The sequence below is a fragment of the Geotrypetes seraphini genome, chromosome 10 (assembly GCF_902459505.1).
Source record: "Geotrypetes seraphini chromosome 10, aGeoSer1.1, whole genome shotgun sequence".
In the NCBI taxonomy this organism is placed as follows: Eukaryota; Metazoa; Chordata; class Amphibia; order Gymnophiona; family Dermophiidae; genus Geotrypetes; species Geotrypetes seraphini.
This window is the reverse complement of record NC_047093.1, coordinates 4,295,364-4,316,027: the sequence shown is the minus strand read 5'-3', so window position 1 is coordinate 4,316,027 and position 20,664 is coordinate 4,295,364. Positions and strand designations below refer to the sequence as shown.

The window sequence follows — 20,664 nt, the reverse complement described above, 5'->3', positions numbered from 1 at the left end:
TATGTTTAATGATATGAGCAGAACAGATATGTCTCTCGGGGAGTGTCCCTGTACCCCTCCCTATTCTATTTCCTTTCCAGGGCTGACCATCAGCTTTGGTATGAACTGAGGAATTGGAAGACAGCCCAGAAGGATGGGAGGCAGAGCAAAGGAATGCTAATGAAGTATGTTTGTATGGTTCTATTCCCTTATGAAATGTTGGTTGGGTGGGGGGGTTTATTGTTGTATGGATTTTGATTGATTATAAATGCATATAATATTAATATTATTTATATAGATACTGTATTGCATTTTTGTTGGTTTTGAGACTCAATAAAGATTTATAAAAAAAAAAAAAGAATGCTAATGAAGCTCTCTACAAGAATTCTTGTGAGAAGGGATGTTCAGGAATGGAGTGTCTGTCTACGAAAAAGGTTATTGAGGTAAGATATTAGACACCTAAGTGGACAAAACATCTAGCTAGGCCATGAAAAAATAAAAAAAGACTTATTGTGGGTTTGAAAATGGACATTTTTTCCACCCGATTTAGAGATGTTTTTCTCAAAACATTCAAAGTCAGGCTTAGATGTCCTATCAAAAATGCCCTTCCACAGGTCCTAAAGACATTTTTATTGATTTTAGTCTTTCCCACCAACCATTGACCATTGAGGTTAAATATTTCATTGGCTCTCATACAGCATCTGGGCACCAAGAAAAAGTATGGCACATTGGTGCAGGACTTAGCTAACTGCTTAGCACAGGATAAGGCAGAGATTAGGTAAGGTCTGGGCATTGCTTTTGGGATTAACTCTCAATTATACATTTAGCATGGCAAATAAACTGAATGCAGGGGAGTCACCGTAGTTAGTGCAATTTCATTTTTGCTGTTCAAGCACTTTAGTAATCAGGCCCCATAATGAAACCAGGTCCCTATTCTTTGCTCTTTGGGGGGACACTTTCCAAATCCTTCTCCACATATGCAGCAGGCTGTGCAACTGTGGTCTAAATGAACAGATTCTGTATTTACCCGTGTCTACTGAATAAATGAACCTAATTAGATTATAGGAGGTATAAGGGAATAACTAATAATATTTCCTAGATAATTAACTCGCTCTTTTAATTTGATTCAGAAAGGGAGCTAACGTAACATAATAGAATAGGATAGAATAGAATGATTGTTAGGTTCATAATACAGTAGAGACATTACTTATGATTTTAAATATTAGAAAAACATGCATTTTGCTAATTAAAAAGCACAATTTGTTAATTTTAGGTTAACACAAGCATTGATGACTGGAAAACCACTAAATGGAAAAATATCAATGTAGAAGACATGGATATTGACTCTAAAAAGTTTGCAAAAGATGTGAGAATTTTGGATAAAGAAGTTAGAGCCTGGGATGCCTATATAGGACTGGATAACACCGTGAAAAACACCATCACATCCCTGAGGGCAGTGGGCGATCTACAGAATCCTGCAGTCCGAGAGAGACACTGGCAACAACTGATGGCTGCTACGAAGGTGATTCATGAGACAATTGTTCTCCCCTTTCTCATGCTTTTAAAACTAATGGAAGCCAAGATCCTGTAAAAAATGATGGGCAAATGGCAAATGCCTCCATCCCCCACCACCATCATCTCTCAGGCTCATATTAAGTGCACCCTCACTTTTCCCAGTAGGAAGGGAAATGGGTTGGAGGATAGGGAAGGAGAGATCCTGGACGTGTAGGTGGGGAACTTGGATAGGAGAGATGCTGAACATGGGTGATAAGGAATGTAAAGAGGAAATGCAGGGCACAGGGAATGGCCCTCCTGCATGTATGTTCTCTGCAGGTTAGAGCAATGTTTACTGCCACAGATTATATTGTATCTGTTTCTCTTCAAGAAATTTGTAGGGCAACAGTGCATATATTTGTACCCCATTCCTGCCTAGGGACTGACTTATATAAGGAAGGCAGATTTAGGTAGTTCTAATGAGGGTTCTCCTAAAGCCTAGAAAAACAAGATTTTCTTTAGCACTCTCCAGACCAGTAGAGGTTAACTTTACGAATGGGTATATATCTAATCATGACCAGCAGGTGGAGACTGAAAACAAAACTGTGGGACAGTATATCCTATCCCATCTTCTCTATTTCCCTCAGTCTTCTTTCAGTCTCCAGCAGGTGTTGAGTGATCTGTACCCATCTCCCTTGGTAGGGCTGTTGGAATTTGTTTAAGGGGTTTGTTGTCCCTGTTTTTAGCCGGACGGAGCTTGGACGGGCCCTGTTTGGGGGTTCGTCCGACCTCGGGGGTGTCAAATCCGGCGGGTCTCGAGCGGGGTCCCTCCACCTCCCTATCATTTTTTTTAGAGGAGCCTCAGCAGTAAGCCTTGCCCCCTAAATCAAGCAAGGCATATTGCTTCGAGAGCCTGTGGAGTCTGTTCTGTAAAAAAAAAAAAAAAAAAATCCTGAGGTAGTGCTGGTCTGGAGGGTTGTTTCCCTTTAAGAAAACTGTATTTTACTGTATTTTTTCATCTAACCGGCACTTTTTTCTAGCTAGGTCGCGTATGGAGCAATTGTGCCCTTCTCCGGGGGAGGGGGACACAATTAGGTCCAGCCGCGAGGCACTCGCGGCCGGCCTGAACTCAGCGGTTTGGGTCGGTGAGGTGGTGGAGCTCCGTCGGCAGCGGCTGCAGGCGCCCAGAGCTCCCCGCCGATGGTGCCTCGCGAGTCGGCTGGGAGCAGTGGGGAAGCCCGGTCTTCTCCAACCGCCCACGGAGGGATTCCCCGAAGGATTCCCTCTCAGCTGATTTTTTGACAGCTGATGCCGACTTGCCTGTTTTAGCGGCTGGGACTGTTCAGCCTTCTCAGCCGCTACAGGCCATGGAGGGAGCTTTTTTGGCGGGAACTTCACCATTTTCTCTGTCTGGCCCCTCCATTTTGTCTGCAACCTCAGGTGACCTTCCCCCTGTATTGCAAACACAGGGGCAGGTTTCAGCGGGGTTAACTCCACGGCCCAGAAAAGCTTCCAGTCACACTAAGGGGTTTAATCAAGCTCCCAGTGATATTCTACCCTGTAGCCTGAGGGAGAGCCCAAGAACACACAAGCTAGGCACACGATCACCCAGTGTAGGGCGTGGCCCTAAGCCTGTTAAGCAACTCTCCAGAGCATTAAAGGAGGCTGCCCAAGAGAGTCTAGGAGAGAGAGTTCTCCGGGCCAGGAGAAGGCCAGACCTCACTCCAGAGCCAATGGAGTGTGAGGCTCTAATGCCTCAGGAGCCAGCAGTGCCGCTGGATACACCAGAAAGCATGGACCTGGATGAAGGGTGTATGTCAGAGACCGTTATGGAAGAAGCCATGGATGTGGGCTTGGCAACTTTCCACTAAACACTACAGGTACAAGGCTGTACAGGAATAATAGTGGAGAGGAGTTTTTGCAGAACTATTTTGATTGCTTGTGCTGTAAAAACAAGCTTAGAGCAGTGCTGCACCAGCTTGATTGGATTGCTACATTGCAGCTGTGCAGGAGCTCAAGAGAAGCCCAAAGGACTGTGAGCTAATCAGGGCTGGAAATTTAGGAGCCTGCAGTAAGGCTTCAGTTTTTGTCTTTTGTTTTTGCTTAAAGTTTACTTTATATTCAAGAATGTAAATACCTGGTGAAGAAACTGGACTGTGTTGGTTAGTAAGCCCAGGACTCCAGCTCAAGGCTGGATAAGTGCTTAAGAGACTAATTGTGCAGTGTTTTTCAGAGACTGTGTGATCAGGTAGAGCAAGCCCTAAAACCTGGACTGGAAGTATAACTGATAGCAAGCTTGCTGTGCTTTCACTGGACTGGGGTGAAAGTTAGAAGTCTTTTTGTTTTCTGTTTTCTTTCTTTTTGCCCTTGTTTGGGAAGAAAGGAAACTTGGACTATAATAATAGCTGATATGATTTATGTGGCAAGTGACTAATTAAACTTCTCACATTATTTTGTTCAACTTGACTCACGGTGCTTTATTTTTAGCAAAGCCCCAAGATAGTGAGACACCAGTGAGGTCTCCCCCTTTGGGAGCCACGTCAGGAGTGTGCTACCCTCTACCGGAGGTCTTCTTAACTTTACCAAGACCCCGGCAGGTGACACTGAGGACCGTGCCCGTCCTGCGTCTCGGGGTGGCGCTGCCCGGGGGCGTTTGCGGGAGTTTCGCAAGTATCGCCCTGGGCGTGGGGCTGCTTCTTTCCCGGCTCCGGGATTTTCCAGGGGTCGGTTCTTTCAGCGCATGCAGCCCTTTCGGGGGGCCCGTAGGGGGGCAGGGACTCCCTCCGCCGGCTCCCCCGCTTCCCGTCCTGCGCAATGACTCCTTGCCGGCGCCCCCTTTGGTTCCGGTGGGGGCCCGGCTGCGTGAATTTTTCCCAAAGTGGGCCGAGATCACGTCCGATCAGTGGGTCCTGGAGGTGGTGTGGGACGGTTATGCTCTGGAGTTCGCCCGCTCTCTGCCGGACCTTTTCCTCGCTTCTCCATGTCAGTCTCCAGGGAAGACGCAAGCTTTTCGCCAGACCCTGCAGCGCTTGCTGGATCTCAAGGCAGTGGTGCCGGTGCCCCCTCCGGAGTGGGGCACCGGCAGGTACTCCATTTACTTTGTGGTGCTCAAGAAGGAGGGGACCTTTCGGCCCATCCTGGATTTGAAAGGGGTCAACAGGGCTCTCAAGATTCCTTCTTTCCGCATGGAAACTCTGCGGTCGGTCATTCTGGCGGTTCAGCCGGGGGAGTTCCTCCCTTCTCTCGATCTGATGGAGGCCTACTTGCATGTTCCCATTCGGGACTCTCATCAGCGCTTCCTGCGCTTTGCGATCTTGGGGCGGCTCTATCAGTTCTGTGCGCTTCCCTTTGGTCTGGCCACGGCTCCCCGGACGTTCACCAAGGTGAGGGTGGTCGTCGCGGCAGCCTTGCGGTCGGAGGGCATCCTGGTTCACCCCTACCTAGACGACTGGTTGATTCGGGCAAAGTCGTTGCAGGAGAGCTCCCGGGTTACGGCTCGGGTGGTGGAGTTTCTCCGGTCGCTGGGCTGGGTGGTCAACCTTTCCAAGAGTCGGTTGGTCCCGGCTCAGCGCCTGGAGTACTTTGGGGTTCTGTTCGACACCTCCTTGGGGAAGGTCTTCCTTCCAGAGGCCCGGGTGAGCAATTTGCAATCGCAGATTCGCCTGCTTTTGGCGTCCCGGTGTCCTCGGGCGCGAGATTTCCTCCAAGTCTTGGGGTCGATGGCGGCGTCCCTGGACGTGGTGAGGTGGGCGCGGGCCCACATGCGTCCTCTTCAGTATGCTCTGCTCCAGAGGTGGTCTCCCCAGAGGTAAGATTTGGATGTTCCGGTGCCCCTGCGGGGGTTGGCACGCGGCAGCCTGCGCTGGTGGCTCCGGACCCCTCACCTGGTTCAGGGGGTGGGTCTGGATCTCCCGCAGTGGACGGTGCTCCTGACGGATGCGAGTCTCCTGGGTTGGGGGGCTCAGTGTTTGGGTCACTCAGCTCAGGGCACCTGGTCCGCGGAGGAGGCCACCTGGTCGATCAACGTGTTGGAGACCAGAGCGGTCCGTCTGGCGCTGTTAGCTTTCCACTCCCTTTTGCTGGGCAAGTCGGTCAGAGTGCTGTCGGACAATGCCACGGCGGTGGCTTATGTCAATCGTCAGGGGGGCACCAGGAGCACTCCGGTGGCGCAGGAGGCGGCTCTGCTCATGGTTTGGGCGGAGTCCCATCTGCTGGACCTCTCGGCCTCTCATATAGCCGGGGTAGAAAATGTTCAGGCAGACTTCCTCAGTCGTCACTTCCTAGATCCAGGAGAGTGGTGTCTCGGCGCCGGGGCGTTTCAGTTGATAGTGCAGGTTTGGGGGCAGCCCCTGATGGACCTGGTGGCCACGGGTGGCAACGCCAAAGTGCCCCGCTTCTTCAGTCGTTGCAGGGACGGTCTGGCCGAGGATCTGGATGCTCTGGTCCAGCCGTGGCCAACGGAGGGGCTGTTGTATGTGTTCCCTCCTTGGCCGCTGGTGGGCAGAGTGCTTCTTCGCATTGTTCACCATCCGGGTCTGGTGGTGCTGGTGCCTCCGGATTGGCCTCGACGTCCGTGGTATGCGGATCTGGTGAGGCACCTGGTGGCGGATCCTCTTCCTCTGCCTCTCTCGGACGACCTTCTGACGCAGGGTCCCATTCCCATGTTCGACCCGTCTCCCTTCTGTCTTACGGCGTGGCTCTTGAAAGGGGTCGCCTTAGCAAGAAGGGATATTCAGACAAGGTGATCTCTACACTGTTGGGGTCCCGGAGGCTTTCTACCTCTCGGGCTTATGTGCGGGTTTGGCGTCTCTTTGAGGAATGGTGTCGGGCGCGGGGAGTGACCTCTTTTCGCGCTTCCCTGCCTAACATTCTAGAGTTCTTGCAGGATGGCCTGGATAGAGGCCTGGCTTGGTCTTCTCTCCGGGTTCATCTTGCGGCCCTGTCGGCTTTTCGAGGGTTGGTGTCAGGTCAGCGTTTGTCGGCTCTTCCTGATGTGATTCGGTTTTTGCGGGTGGCCAAGTTGCTTAGGCCTCCCCTACGGCCCTCGGTTCCCTCTTGGGATCTTAATCTGGTTCTCTCTGTTTTGGTGTGCTCGCCTTTCGAGCCCTTGGACGACTGTTCTTTGAAGGACCTTACTTTGAAGGCGGTCTTTTTGGTGGCCATTACTTCTGCTAGGCGTGTTTCTGAGCTGCAGGCTTTCTCTTGTAGGGCTCCCTTCTTGGAGTTTTCTAGGGAGCGGGTCGTCTTGCGGCCTGTTCCTTCCTTTCTGCCGAAGGTTGTTTCTCCTTTTCATGTCAATCAATCAGTGGTTCTCCCGGTCTTTGGTGGTCGGGAGGGCTCTTCTGAGCAACGGCAGCTGCGCAAGTTGGATGTCGGTCGGGTCCTTCGCTCTTATGTGCAGCGGACCCAGGAATTCCGGAAGTCCGATCATCTTTTTGTCCTCCTGGCGGGTCCTCGTCGGGGAGCTGGCGCTTCTAAGGCTACTATTGTGCGCTGGATCAAGGAGACGATTGCTTCCGCTTATCTTCTGAAACAGCAGCCTGTTCCGGAGTTTCTCAAGGCTCATTCCACTCGGGGTCGGGCGGCTTCTTGGGCTGAGTCGTCGCTCGTGCCTCCAGTGGATATTTGTAAGGCTGCGGTTTGGTCCTCCTTGCATTCCTTTGTTCGTCATTATCGGGTTGATGTGCAGGCGCGTCGGGACGCGGTGTTCGGTGAGCGTGTTCTGGTATCGGCCCTTCGGGGGTCCCGCCCGTGAGAGGGACTGCTTTGGTACGTCCCATTCGTAAAGTTAACCTCTACTGGTCTGGAGAGTGCTAAAGAAGGAGAAATTAGGTACTTACCTGCTAATTTACTTTCTTTTAGCTTCTCCAGACCAGTAGAGGTCCCCACCCTGTCTGTTGTTGTTGTTCGGGCTGTTGCGCGGGCAGTTTTTTGTGTTTTGCTGCGGGTTCTAGTATTTTTCTAGGGCCGGGGAGATTTGAAGAACAGCGGCTGTGGCTCGGCTGGCTTAGCTGGCGAGCTGTGGGGACATTTTCCTTCGGGTATTTCTCCTCTGCATTTTCCAACAGCATTTTTTGGGTATGTTAATTGTTACTCCTGTTCGGAGTATTGTTTTCCTTCTGTTTTCCAGTTCTTGGTTCTGCTTGGCTATTCGGCAGACTGAGGGAAATAGAGAAGAGGGGATAGGATATACTGTCCCACAGTTTTGTTTTCAGTCTCCACCTGCTGGTCATGATTAGATATATACCCATTCGTAAAGTTAACCTCTACTGGTCTGGAGAAGCTAAAAGAAAGTAAATTAGCAGGTAAGAACCTAATTTCTCCGTTCTGAGCATGCCTGAGATCTCCCACCTTCCTCCTTCTGCTTTTAACCCTCTGTAATTTCAAAGCTTTAAACAACATCTGTGGACTCCGACAAAGGCCACATATCAGACAATTCCCTTCTCCCCTTCGTTCTTCCCATTCTCCCTCCTTTTTATTTTAAAGAAATGAACCCCATACATTTCCTTTTGTAGCATGTGTCATCAGTTATATCCTGTAATTTATGCTGTCAAGTCCCCTTTTTTTACTTTTATTGTCAATTAAATAAACTTGAAACCAGGATTCTGGGCAGCTTAGTGAGGCTGATTTATCCTGCTGTCCACAGAGAATCCTGCTTTCTTCATGGAAAAGTGGCTCCCATGCTTAAGAGTTGTTACAGCAAGTGTAGGAACAGATTGACATCCGAATTTCCCCAGACGGCTTTTCACAACTCAGCACTTTGTCCGGATGCAACACGGTGACATCATCGTGTCACACCAGTGCATGTGTGAATGCCGACCGACGTTGCTCGATGCTCGTGCAGATCAAGTGGGGAGGGGCGTGCCAGCCAGAACAGGGTGGGTCTGAAGGCGGGGCCATGGGTCCAGATTTTCTCTGTTTTAAAATTCTTTATTGATTTTTATGCTTCACTAGTACAATACATGAATATATAACATATCATACTTCAATACAAGCACATTAAACTTACAATTATACATAATCAATCATTTTCTCCCACCCATCCACCCTGGTAACCCTCTATATGCTGAGGCAGGATGAAGCTGTTAATATATACAGAAATACATACTGACCGAAAGTCCATCAGGCCCAGTATCCTGTTTCCAACAGTGGCCAACCCAGGTCCCAAGCACCTAGCTAGATCCCAAGTAGTAAAACAGATTTTATGCTGCTCATCCTAGGAATAATTAGTGGATTTCCCTAAGCCATCTCAGTAATGGTCTATGGCCTTCTTTTTTAGGAAATTAGCCAAACCTTTTTTAAACCCCACTAAGCTAACCAATTTCACCACATTCTCTGGCAACGAAGTCCAGAGTTTAATTACATATTGTGTGAAGAAATATTTTCTCTGCTTTGTTTTAAATCTATTACTTAGTAGCTTCATCGCATACCCCCAAATCCTAGTAATGACTAACTTTTTATTGAGATATGTTAAGAAACAACAGAAGTTCCACAAAGGATTCTTTGCCATCTGAAATTTATCATCATTAATGACTTAGTAACTTTGATGTCACTTTTAAAAGGTGTGACAAGAATAATTAAAACATGCACAAACATACTATTTTGTCCTCATATCCTAAGACTTCCAGTATATGGTTTTAGATGTTTTTGACAAACACCAAAAGTCCAACAGGACCAGAACCCACAGGTTCAAAAACAAGCAAAGCAAAGTGGGATCGGACAATGAACACTCCAAAAGAAAAACTGTAAAAACAATCTTGTTTATTCCAAAACAAAAGGACGAACAAGATCTGCCTAAGGTTTATTGTCTATGCCTCATCGTATTCTTATAAACCAAAACAAAAAAACAACACTTAATATTTAGACTAAAGATATTCTGTCAGGATGTAGCGGAGCAAAACAAAAGGGGAGACTCGTTCTTGAGAAAGCCTTCGGGTGAAACATGTTAAACTGACAAGCCCTACCCAATGTTCAATGATTTAACAGATAAAATTACTGCCGAAGGAGGATGCCGACAACTCGTCTCCCTGACAGGAAAATTTTCCTCTTTATCCGAGTCTTTCGGAGATTATATTGATGCCTAAAAGGAGGGAGAGAGCGGCTGCTACAGCCCGGCAACCCAAACTCACCCCACGACGGTAAGGGATGATGGACGGCTTCCTCACATCTTCGCCTCGGGGCGAAACGGCATTGCCGAACCAAAGGGAGGTTTCGGCTTTCGGGAGCGAGGTATCGCTTAGCCCAGCAGGACCACTCCCAGCAGCCACGAGAAAGGGAAACTATGGGGGCTCAGAAGGGCATTCGGAAAAATTGGAAGGGGATAGATTCAAAACAAATGCTAGGAAGTTTTTCTTTACTCAGCGGGTGGTGGACACCTGGAATGCGCTTCCAGAGGACGTAATAGGGCAGAGTACGGTACTGGGGTTTAAGAAAGGATTGGACAATTTCCTGTTGGAAAAGGGGATAGAGGGGTATAGATAGAGGATTACTGCACAGGTCCTGGACCTGTTGGGCCGCCGCGTGAGTGGATTGCTGGGCACGATGGACCTCAGGTCTGACCCGGCAGAGGCATTGCTTATGTTCTTATGTTCTATTGTATATTTCCTTGATATTCATCAATTCCCATGATGTAATGTGAATTGCTTTTCCTATATTGTGGACTTTATCTGAGAGATTGTTTAATTTATAAGGAATCTTACTTACTTATTTTTTGTTTTAGATTTTGTTTCCTATTTAATTATGTATTAATCTCTCTTTTCTTTATATATATATATACTGGAATGGTATATTTATAAAATTAATAAATAAATTAAAAAAAAATTACCGCTGAAGCTAAGTACAAAGTTTTTAAAGATATACAAATTATTTATAAGTTTTGGAAGTGGTCTTACATATGAATTGTACAGAGCACTTTATAAGAAAAATATAATTTAAGTCTGATGTTGAGACATAAGCCAATTGAAAAAATAAGCCTAAGAATAGATTGGCTGGTGGTTGGCATGATCTGTAGACTTTAAAATAATACATAAAAAATGTACATATAAGAAAATTCTTAAAAAAATATTAAGTGCTGTTTTTTTGTTTTGGTTTATGTGAAATATTGACAGCATTTTGAATAATACTTGGCCATACTGCTCATCGTATTCTTATACATAGATTTGTTTCTGTAGGTGAAAATAAAGCCGTGTGTATGGGCAGATGGACTCTTCCCATAAGTTAAATATGCATACAAGGAGCATTACAGAGTGAGCACAACCAGGAAACCAGTGGGATTTATACAATTAAGTCAGACTGCCTACATAGACTTGTCTGTATCTTTAAACACTGCAGTTCTGTACAGTTAGGAGGGACTTGTACTGAACTTGCAGCGGACTTCTTTGGTTCTATATCAAATGCAAGTAAAAGGCCAGTTGCTGGTTTGCTCCCTATTCTGACCAGTAAGACCACACGTAGACCTTGAGCTTGCAAACTGTTTCGGCTGATATAAAACTAGCACTTCACAATCTTGACGATGCATGAATAATCAAAGGGAGTCAGGTACTGTTTGTCACTGCAGATGATTGATTAAGGAGAGTTTTTCAGTCTGCAGCTCAGTCCCCTGTACACTCATGGAGAGGACCAACTACTATTCTAGAGCAGTGTTTCTCAACTAATTGTAATGTAATTTTTTCCATCCATTTTTCATATTCACATATTTAAGCAATTCATAAATTTTTTTAAAATAAATAAATATAATCTTATTAATACATAATGGTAATCACAAAATAACTCCCCCCCCCCACCAAAGTACATTTAAATTTGGGGCTTTTTTTCAAAGAAGTCAAAGCAATGTCATCTCAGTAACCATTATAGAAAAACAGAAAAATATAGTGCAAAATATAGACAGCAGATATTGTTGCCCCTAAAAAACCCCTTTGCTCCATTAGAGCATTGTGATGCTCAAGAAAAAAGAACTGAGGAGAAACCAAAACCAGTGAAGATAATTTGCGAAGTAAAGCACCTGGTAGTAGTAGCAGCTCACCTGCGCTCTCAAGGTATCCTGGGCCATCCCTATCTAGACGACTGGCTGATCAGAGCTCCCTCCTTGGCGGATGCAATTTCTGCAATGCCTGGGATGGATGATCAATCTGAAAAACAGCTAACTCAATCCTACGCAAGGTCTGGAGTATCTGGGGGTCCAATTCTACATGATTCAGAAAAAAGTGTTTCTCCCCCTGTCTCGGAGAGAGAAATTTTCAAAATGCCATTCGATTCATGTTAGCCATTCCAGCTCCGACAGCCTGGCAATATCTCCGGGTTCTGGGGCTCGTGGTGGCATTGATCGATGTGCTGCCGTGGGCCAGGGCTTGTCTGCATCCCCTTTAGAAGTCATTGTTGTCCCGATGGAACCCACAACGGGACTCGTTGCATGCTCCGCTTCCCCGGACGGTGGCAGCAGCATGCGGTGGTGGCTGACTCTGTCCAAGGGCATTCTGCTTTGGAATTCGGACTGGTGATTCCATAGACGTGAGTCTTTCCAGTTGGGGAGCAATCTGTATGTCTGCCCTGATACAGGGCTGCTGGTTGCCCTCGGAGAGCAAGTGGTCGGTCAGTCACATGAAGCTGAGAGTATTTTGCCTTGCCTTGCAACTTTTCCAGAGGTGTCTCCATCATCAAGCTGTCCAAGTATTCTCGGGCATTTCCATGGCAGTGGCATATGTCCACCAGCAGGGAGGCACCAGGAGTCCTCCTCTGAGTATGGAAGCTTGGCTGCTCTTTTCCTGGATGAAAAAGCTCCTAGTAGCTCTGTCCATGGCACTCGGGGCGGGCATAGAAATGATCAAGCGAACTTCCTCAGCCAACAGACACTGGTTATAGGAGAGGCGAAGGCCTGGATGCTCTGGTGCAAGCCTAGCCTCGGAGTGGTCTCCCTTATGTTTTTTTCCCCCCCACGTGGCCCATGATAGGACGTGTGTTGCATCGCATTGCAGCATGCGGGGAAGCAGTGATATTGGTGGCCTCAGATTGGCCAATGAAACTGTGGTATATAGATCTGGTTTGGCTTAACATGGTCAGGGTCTTCAGCTTCCCTGCCACCTTCGTCTTTTTACTCAGGGTTTATGCGCTTTGCAGGATCCAGACCACTATGGTCTTATGGCGTGGCTCTTGAGCGTGCAGCCTTGACAGCCCAGGGCTTCTCGACCATGATCATGGCTACTTAGATGCATAGCAAGCGGGAGTCCACAGTTGCAGCCTACACCAAGGCCTGGAAGTGATACATGCGCTCAGGTGGATTCCTCAGTTCTTCGGTGGCACAGGTTCTGGATTTCCTGCAGGATGGCCTGAAAAAGGGCCTAGCTGTGGCTTTCCTCAGCCTGCAGTTCATGGGTCCTTTCTTGTTTGAGTCCTGTATCGCTCAGAGACTCTCTAGCATCTCATCCGGTTGTTGTCCAGTTCTTGAGGGGTGCAGTTTGGTTGAAGCCTCCCTTGCATCTACCATGTCCAGTGTGGAATCTGAATCTGGTCCTGCACGTTCTGACTCATCCACCTTATGAATCCTTGAACAGGCCTCATTGAAGGATCCTACCATCAAAACTGGTGTTCTGGTGTCAGTCATGTCTGCTGTAGGGTCTCAGAGCTTTACGCCCTCTTGTGCCAGATTCTTTTCTTGCGGATCACGGTTTCTGCTGGGCTCTTGCGGACAGTGCCTTTCTTCCTTCTGAAGGTGGCTTCTGTATTCCATGTAAATCAGGAAGTTTGTCTTCCAGCATTCATTTCTACTAGACATAAGACCTGGCACCAAATCTTGCGATCCCTAGATGTTCACCAGCTACTTCTGAATAATTGTCTAACGATCCTCATTTCAAGTGCACCCTCCTACCAATTCTTCAGGAAATCAGTTAAAACCTACCTCTTTGATAAATTTCTCTGACTCCTTCCTACCTTGCTATATCACCTGCTGTATCTCTGACATATTTCCGGTTATACCTAACCTCTTTCGGCTCACTAATGTAATTGAAATTTGTTACCAATGTACTTGACAATATTCTCTGTAACATCACTGTATATGTACAGTCTCTTCATATGTAAACCGCTCTGAACTGCTTGTGGTATTACGGGATACAAATAAAAATTATTATTATCTGGAGGTCACGAACGCGTTTTGACTCTCGGACCATCTGTTTATTCTCTCAGGTCCTGCCTCTAAAACTACCATTTCCAGACTGAGTCGTGCAGACCTTTCTGCTGCTTATGTGGTGTTCGGGCTCATTCTACTGTGAGGTGATTCTTCTTGGGCAGAATCTAAAGCAGTTTCGCCGGAAGAGATTTGAAGGACGGCCACTTGGAAAACGTGTGCAGGGAAGCCCAAGTTTTTCGGATTGTGGTGGCCAAGCAGGATGCTGCTTTTGGGGCATCAGGGTTGGCAGCAGGCTCATTGGGTCCCCCCCTGATGTTTAGGGACTGCTCTGTTACGTCCCACCAGTTCCCAGAATAAAGGGGAATTGTACAAGAACGAAAAATTAGGTTCTTATCTCTGCTAATCTTCTTTCTTGTAAATCCGCACTTTATTCTGGGAGCCTGCCCTGTGTCTGTGTGGAACACTGTCAAAGGCTTTGCTAAAATCTAAATACACCACATCTAGTGCACATACTCTATCCAATTATCTGGTCACCCAGTCAAAGAAATTGATCAGATTTGTATGACATGAATCCATGTTGCCTCCAGTCCTATAATCCACAGGATTCCAGAAACTTGACCATTCTCTGTTTTAAAAGTGTTTCCATTAATTTGCTTACCACAAAAGTCAGACTTACCAGCCTGTAATTCCCAATTTCTTCCTTACTTCAACTTTTGTGGAGTGGGACCCCTTCCGCCCTTCGCTAGTCCTCTGGTACCACTCCTGACTCTAGAGACTCATTGAAAAGGTCAGTCAGCAGAGCTACCAGACCTTCCCTAAGTTCCTTCAGCACCCTCGGATGTACACCATCCGGCCCTATTGCTTTGTCTACCTTTATTTTAGCTAGCTCTTCATGAACACAACCATCTGAAAATCGATCAGGGTCTATTACTCCTCCATCCCTATTCACGTTTGTCTTCTGCGGTCCCGCTCCCGGCGCTTCAGCTGTGAACATAGAGAGTGGATTTATAAGAAACATTAGCAGAGGTAAGAACCTGATCTTTCATTCTTCAGGGCTCACAATTTAAAGGTTAAAAAAGAAATTTGAAGTGGGGTTTGAACCTGGGTTCTCTGGTTAACAGTCCACTGCATTGACCACTAGGCTACCCTTCATACTTTTCCAGGGTCATTTTGAGGAATGACGGAGGGGTACATTAATCACTGGGGGATTAAGAACATAAGAACATAAGCAATGACTCTGCTGGGTCAGACCTGAGGTCCATCGTGCCCAGCAGTCTGCTCACGCAGCGGCCCAACAGGTCCAGGACCTGTGCAGTAATCCTCTATCTATACCCCTCTATCCCCTTTTCCAGCAGGAAATTGTCCAATCCTTTCTTGAACCCCAGTACCGTACTCTGCCCTATTACGCTCTCTGGAAGCGCATTCCAGGTGTCCACCACATGTTGGGTAAAGAAGAACTTCCTAGCATTCGTTTTGAATCTGTTCCCTTTCAACTTTTCTGAATGCCCTCTTTTTTTTTTTAATCTTTATTCATTTTATTTCTTTCAACAAGTGTACAATATTATTACAATTAATTCACATAACTCACTTGACATTCTTAAACAACGTTTTTATACATATTTTAATTCCCCTCCACCTGCCTCCCATCCCTCCCCATATCAACAAAAGAATCTATCCAAACATATACATACCTAAACATCCCTCTTCTATAATACAATTAATCTTACATTAACCTATCCCTCCCCCCACCCTTTCTTCCTCAAACTCTTTGTTCATTTTATTATATAAATTAATGCACAACAAATATATCTCATCATATTACATATATCCCCTAATATTCCATAACAATATATTTCCAATAAATTTACCCCCCATTCCTTTTCTATTCATACATATATACCATATTTCTTATATTCATTAATCAGTTAAAATATACCGCTATTTAATTAGAATATCCTATGCCCCCACCCTCCCCCCCATTTCTACAAATTATCCCATAAGGAAAAAGAATAAACCTTAATCTTTATAATATTCAATTAATGGCCTCCACACCTCCTGAAACCTTTAAAAATGTCCCTTCTGTACTGCAAGTAATCTTTCCATCATGTACATATGACATACTGAGTTCCACCAGAAACTACAATTCAGTCTAGAACAGTCTTTCCAATTAGTCGTTATTTGCTGGATCCCCACACCAGTAAGAATCATCAGTAACTTATTATTTGCTGCAGATATTTGGCATTTAGCCCTCATACACATTCCAAAAACCACCGTGTCATAGGACAATGCCACATGACTTTCCATCATTAGGTTAACTTGATCCCAGATTGACAACCAAAATGCCTGAATACATGGACAATAAAATAAAAGATGGTCTAAAGTTCCAACTTCAATGTTACAATGCCAGCATCTATTAGACTTAGAGCAATCTAATTTTTGTAATCTAGTAGGGGTCCAGAATGCTCTATGCAACAAGAAGAACCATGTTTGCCTAATAGATGCCGACATCGTACCTTTAATTCTCCAAGACCAAATACGTGGCCATTGAGATGCATTAATCTGATGCTTAATCTCAATGCTCCAAATATCTCTTAATCCATTTTTAGGTTTCTTATTCAAATAATTAGATATAATTTTATACCACTTTGCAGCCTGGTGTCCCAGAAAATCTGCCTGGAAACATAAGAATTCTAAGCTGTAATGATCATTTAAAGATTTCCATTCAGGGAACCCCACCTGAATAGCCTGCTTCAATTGCAACCACTTATAACTTTGTTTTTTATTCAGACCATATTTATGTTGCAATTGTGAAAAATCAAGCAGCTTACCATTATGAATAACTTCCTTTAAGGATCTTATATCTGCTTTAATCCAATCCTTCCAGACAACCTTAAACCCGCCTATTTGTATCTTGGAGTTTACCCAAATAGATTGATGTGTCGATTTTAAAATAGAATCAGGAGTTAATTTGTCTACAAGTCTTAATGTTTTCCAAGTATCCATTAATACTCTATTGTCTTTACGTATTCTAGGCATTTTTATACTAAGCAGAAGATCAAGCCTAAGTGGAAATATAAGTGATCTCTCCACCCATAACCATTCTGGTATTTGTTCCAAAACCTCTGGGAGGACCCAATACATACCTTGGCGCATGATATAGGCCTGATGATACCTATAAAAATTGGGGAAATTTACCCCACCCTCATCAATTGGCCTTTGTAGAGACACTAGAGCCACTCTTGCAATTTTACCAAGCCAAATAAATTTAACCAGAATACTATTTAACTTTTTATAGAAAGACCCCTGAAAAAACACTGGTATCATGCCCAATTGGTAGAAAACCACAGGCAAAATCATCATTTTAACAGTTTGAACTCTTCCCCACCATGACAAATGTAAAGGATTCCATTGCTCACACAACTCTGTTACTTTTTGTAATAAAAATTTTTCATTTATTCTCATTGTCTCTTCGAGTGTTTTATTCAACCAAATACCTAAGTACTTTATTCCATCCTCTTTCCAAATAAAAGGAAAAGAATCAAGTATACCTTTTGTACAATGCACATTTAAAGGTAAAATCTCTGATTTAGTCCAATTTATTTTGTATCCTGAGAATTTTCCAAATGTATCTATTACCTCAAGTAGACATGGAATTGTTCCTCAAATGAAGCAAAATATCATCTGCATAAGCGGATACTTTATATTCCACTCCAGCACATGGAATACCCTGTATGTCCTTTGCCTATTGAATAGCTAACAACAAGGGTTCAAGAACTATATCAAAGAGCAAAGGAGATAATGGACAACCCTGTCTAACTCCCCTCTGCAATTTAAAAGCATCCAAAAAATTATTATTTATATATAAACGAGCAGTTGGGGAGCTATACAGTGCTTGAATCATTTGTATAAATCTGGATCCAATACCAAACCACTCCATAGCTTGATACATGAAATTCCATTCTACACGATCAAAAGCCTTCTCAGCATCTAGTGATACCGAAAAAGCCGGATCATTAATTTGTTTTGTTAAATAATACATCTGAAATGCCAGTCTAGTATTATTAGAAGAGTGTCTTTGAGCAACAAATCCAGTTTGATTCATTCCTATTATATGCGGAAGAGCTTTAGCCAATCTTAATGCTAAAATCTTAGCTAATAATTTACCATCTACATTTATTAAAGATATAGGCCTGTAGTTTGAAACCAATGTTGGATCTTTATTTGGCTTTGGCAAAACAATAATTAAAGATTCTGCCATAGTGCCTGATATACAACCTTTATTCAGTTGATCCTGATATAATTTTAATAAATACGGTAAAAGGGAAATTTGAAATTCTTTATAAAACTCTACTGTAAATCCATCTCCACCTGGAGCGGTCCCAACTCTAAGGGATTTCAATGCCGTTTGTAACTCTTTTAATGATATAGGTTTATCTAAACTTCTTTTTATATGATCAGGAACCTTAGGACCTTCAACTGAACTCAAAAAATCCAACCCATCTTTCTCTTTATTTAAATAAGACTCAGAAGAATACAGGGACTTATAATATTTTAAAAATTTTTTTAATATATTTCCAATTTGAGAATGAGAATTTCCTATCTCATTCTTAATTATGCCTATTTTCTCCTTCCTTTTCTTTGCTTTTAAATAATTTGCCAATAGTCTTCCAGCCTTATTTGCACTACCATAATACACTGTTTGCTGAGCAAAAATATCTTTCCTTATTAATCCAGAGGAAATCTCATTATATTCACTTTTTTTAAAACAATATTTGAAATGTATCCTGTTCCCATTTATTAACCAATTTTAATTTTTAATTTCTTTTTCCAAATTTCCAAATTGCTTTCTTAGCTGTTTCTTTTTATATGCAGAATATGATATAATTTTTCCTCTCATAGTTGCTTTGAAAGCATCCCATAAAATTTTAATCGACATTTCCTCTAAATCATTAAGTATAAAATATTCATTCATTTTGATCTGAAATTCTGTGCAAAATTTAGAATCAGCAAGCAATGTATTATCAAACCTCCATACAGGTTTGGAATTATCTTGATCTCCTAAATTAACTTCTATCCACACACCACCATTATCAGATATTACTATTGGTTCTATGTCAGCTTTTACAACTTGCTGCATCATCTGATCTGAAACAAAAATATAGTCAATTCTTGAAAATGATTGATGAACATGTGAACAAAATGTAAATTCCCGATCATTAAAATGAAGAATACGCCATATATCTTTCAAATTACATGTTTGTATTAAATTATCTAATCCCATTGATTTCATAACTCTACTAGGTTTTTTTATCCATTATTGGATCTATAACAGCATTGAAATCCCCTGCCACCACTAAATTAGTAGTAGCCAGTGGCAAAATTAATTGTTGTAGAGATTTAAAGAATTCACTTTGATTCGAATTAGTGGCATATACATTTAGTAACGCCATTGTATCATTGCCCATGCTCATGTCAACAAGTAACCACCTTCCTTGAGGATCTGCCTTAACCATATTAAATGTTGCTGGACATTTTTTATTAATCAATATTGCTACTCCTGCCTTCTTTTTTATTGCTGGTGCATATAAACATTGTTTTATCCAATTACCTGACAGCTTCATAGACTCTATCCCAGACAAATGTGTCTCTTGCAGAAAACAAATATCTATATTTTGTTGCTTAATATATGACAATACCTTTTTTCTTTTTATTGGGTGATTGAGGCCATTTACGTTCAAAGAAAAAATTTTAAAACCCATTATATAAATGAAATATAATATACAAATATATCCCTCTCAAACATAAAATATAAACTTTTTCTTTTTCCTTAACCCTTTCAGGACCATAAGGATCGTAGGCCAATTTTTGTGGTTTTGACGACATTTTTATGGTAAAAAGGGCTTGCAGATGCCAAAATATTGATTTTTTTTGTGAAATATTTTTTTTTTTTTAAAAAATCATACTTCTGGCTTATGGACAGTGTGGCAAGTGAATCTTCTCGTCAATCTGGCAACGACGCTAATGAATGAATGTCGGAACCAGTTTGTTTACATAAAGGCAATATCATATGGAATCCGTACATATCAAATTTAGAACTGTAGACTATCCCAATCAAAATTTATAGGATTTTAAAGTTATGGGACAAATATGTCCCTTGGTCCTGAAAGGGTTAAACCAGTATACGAATTTTCCCTCCCTCCCAACCTTCCCCATCCCTCCCCTATTCCCATCCCCCCTCCCTCCCCACCCCTATCACGAATGAAAACTTCGAAACGCACATACTAACTGAGTAAAAAAAAAACTCCCCACAGGCAACAACATACTCATTCTTCCCTCCCTCTAATTCTTACAAAATAGTCAACTCCAAACTCTCCTGCAGTCAATCCATTCTTCAATACCCTATATACCCATATTTACTATAATCCCTTTATATAAACTTTTCCCTTCATTCAAACTTCCAAACATCCTTCCATACTATACCTTTAATATATATATAAAACCTGGCTTTTCTCAAAAATGTAAGCCTCTCTCCAACTTTGGTATCCCAAGTCCTCAAAATCTCTTCATATCTGGCATCCCAAGTCCTCTAAATACTTTTCATACTTCGACCTCTAACCCTTTATTGTAATTCCTTCCTATTACATCTCCTGTAAACCGTACCGAGCTCCGCGAACGTGGAGAAGATGCGGTATACAAACCTAAGGATTAGATTAGATTAATATATATAAAAGGTTATATCCAGTACCTCAGAAACCATTTTTTATAATTATACCCACCCAAGATTAATACATTTTTTCCCCCATTCGAATTAACCTACAAATCAAATTAAAATCAATCATATCATATACATAAATCTCACAGCCCTATCAATTCACATCATATTCCATTGCATTTTCCTATTTCAAATTCTTCATCTTCTTCCCATTTTATCCAAACAAAGTCTAACAGAAGTTCTTCTTATCCTTTGAGATCCATTTTTGATTTTTTCTCACAAAACCCCCCCCCCCCCCAAAATTGCAATTCCCCACATCGTCAATGGAATATATATATATCCTCTATCTCATTTTATTCAT

General features: G+C 43.4%; 1 protein-coding gene across 2 annotated transcripts in view; it reads left to right on the top strand.

Annotated features, from left to right (window-relative positions):
- The window catches only part of DNAH17 (dynein axonemal heavy chain 17), a 954,442-nt gene that overhangs the window by 323,633 nt on the left and 610,145 nt on the right, over window positions 1-20,664 (top strand). For both annotated transcript variants that reach the window (XM_033960179.1, XM_033960181.1), the window contains one exon: window positions 1,253-1,501. In XM_033960179.1, the coding sequence (XP_033816070.1) occupies window positions 1,253-1,501 (249 nt within the window). The remainder of the gene's footprint in view (window positions 1-1,252; window positions 1,502-20,664) is intronic.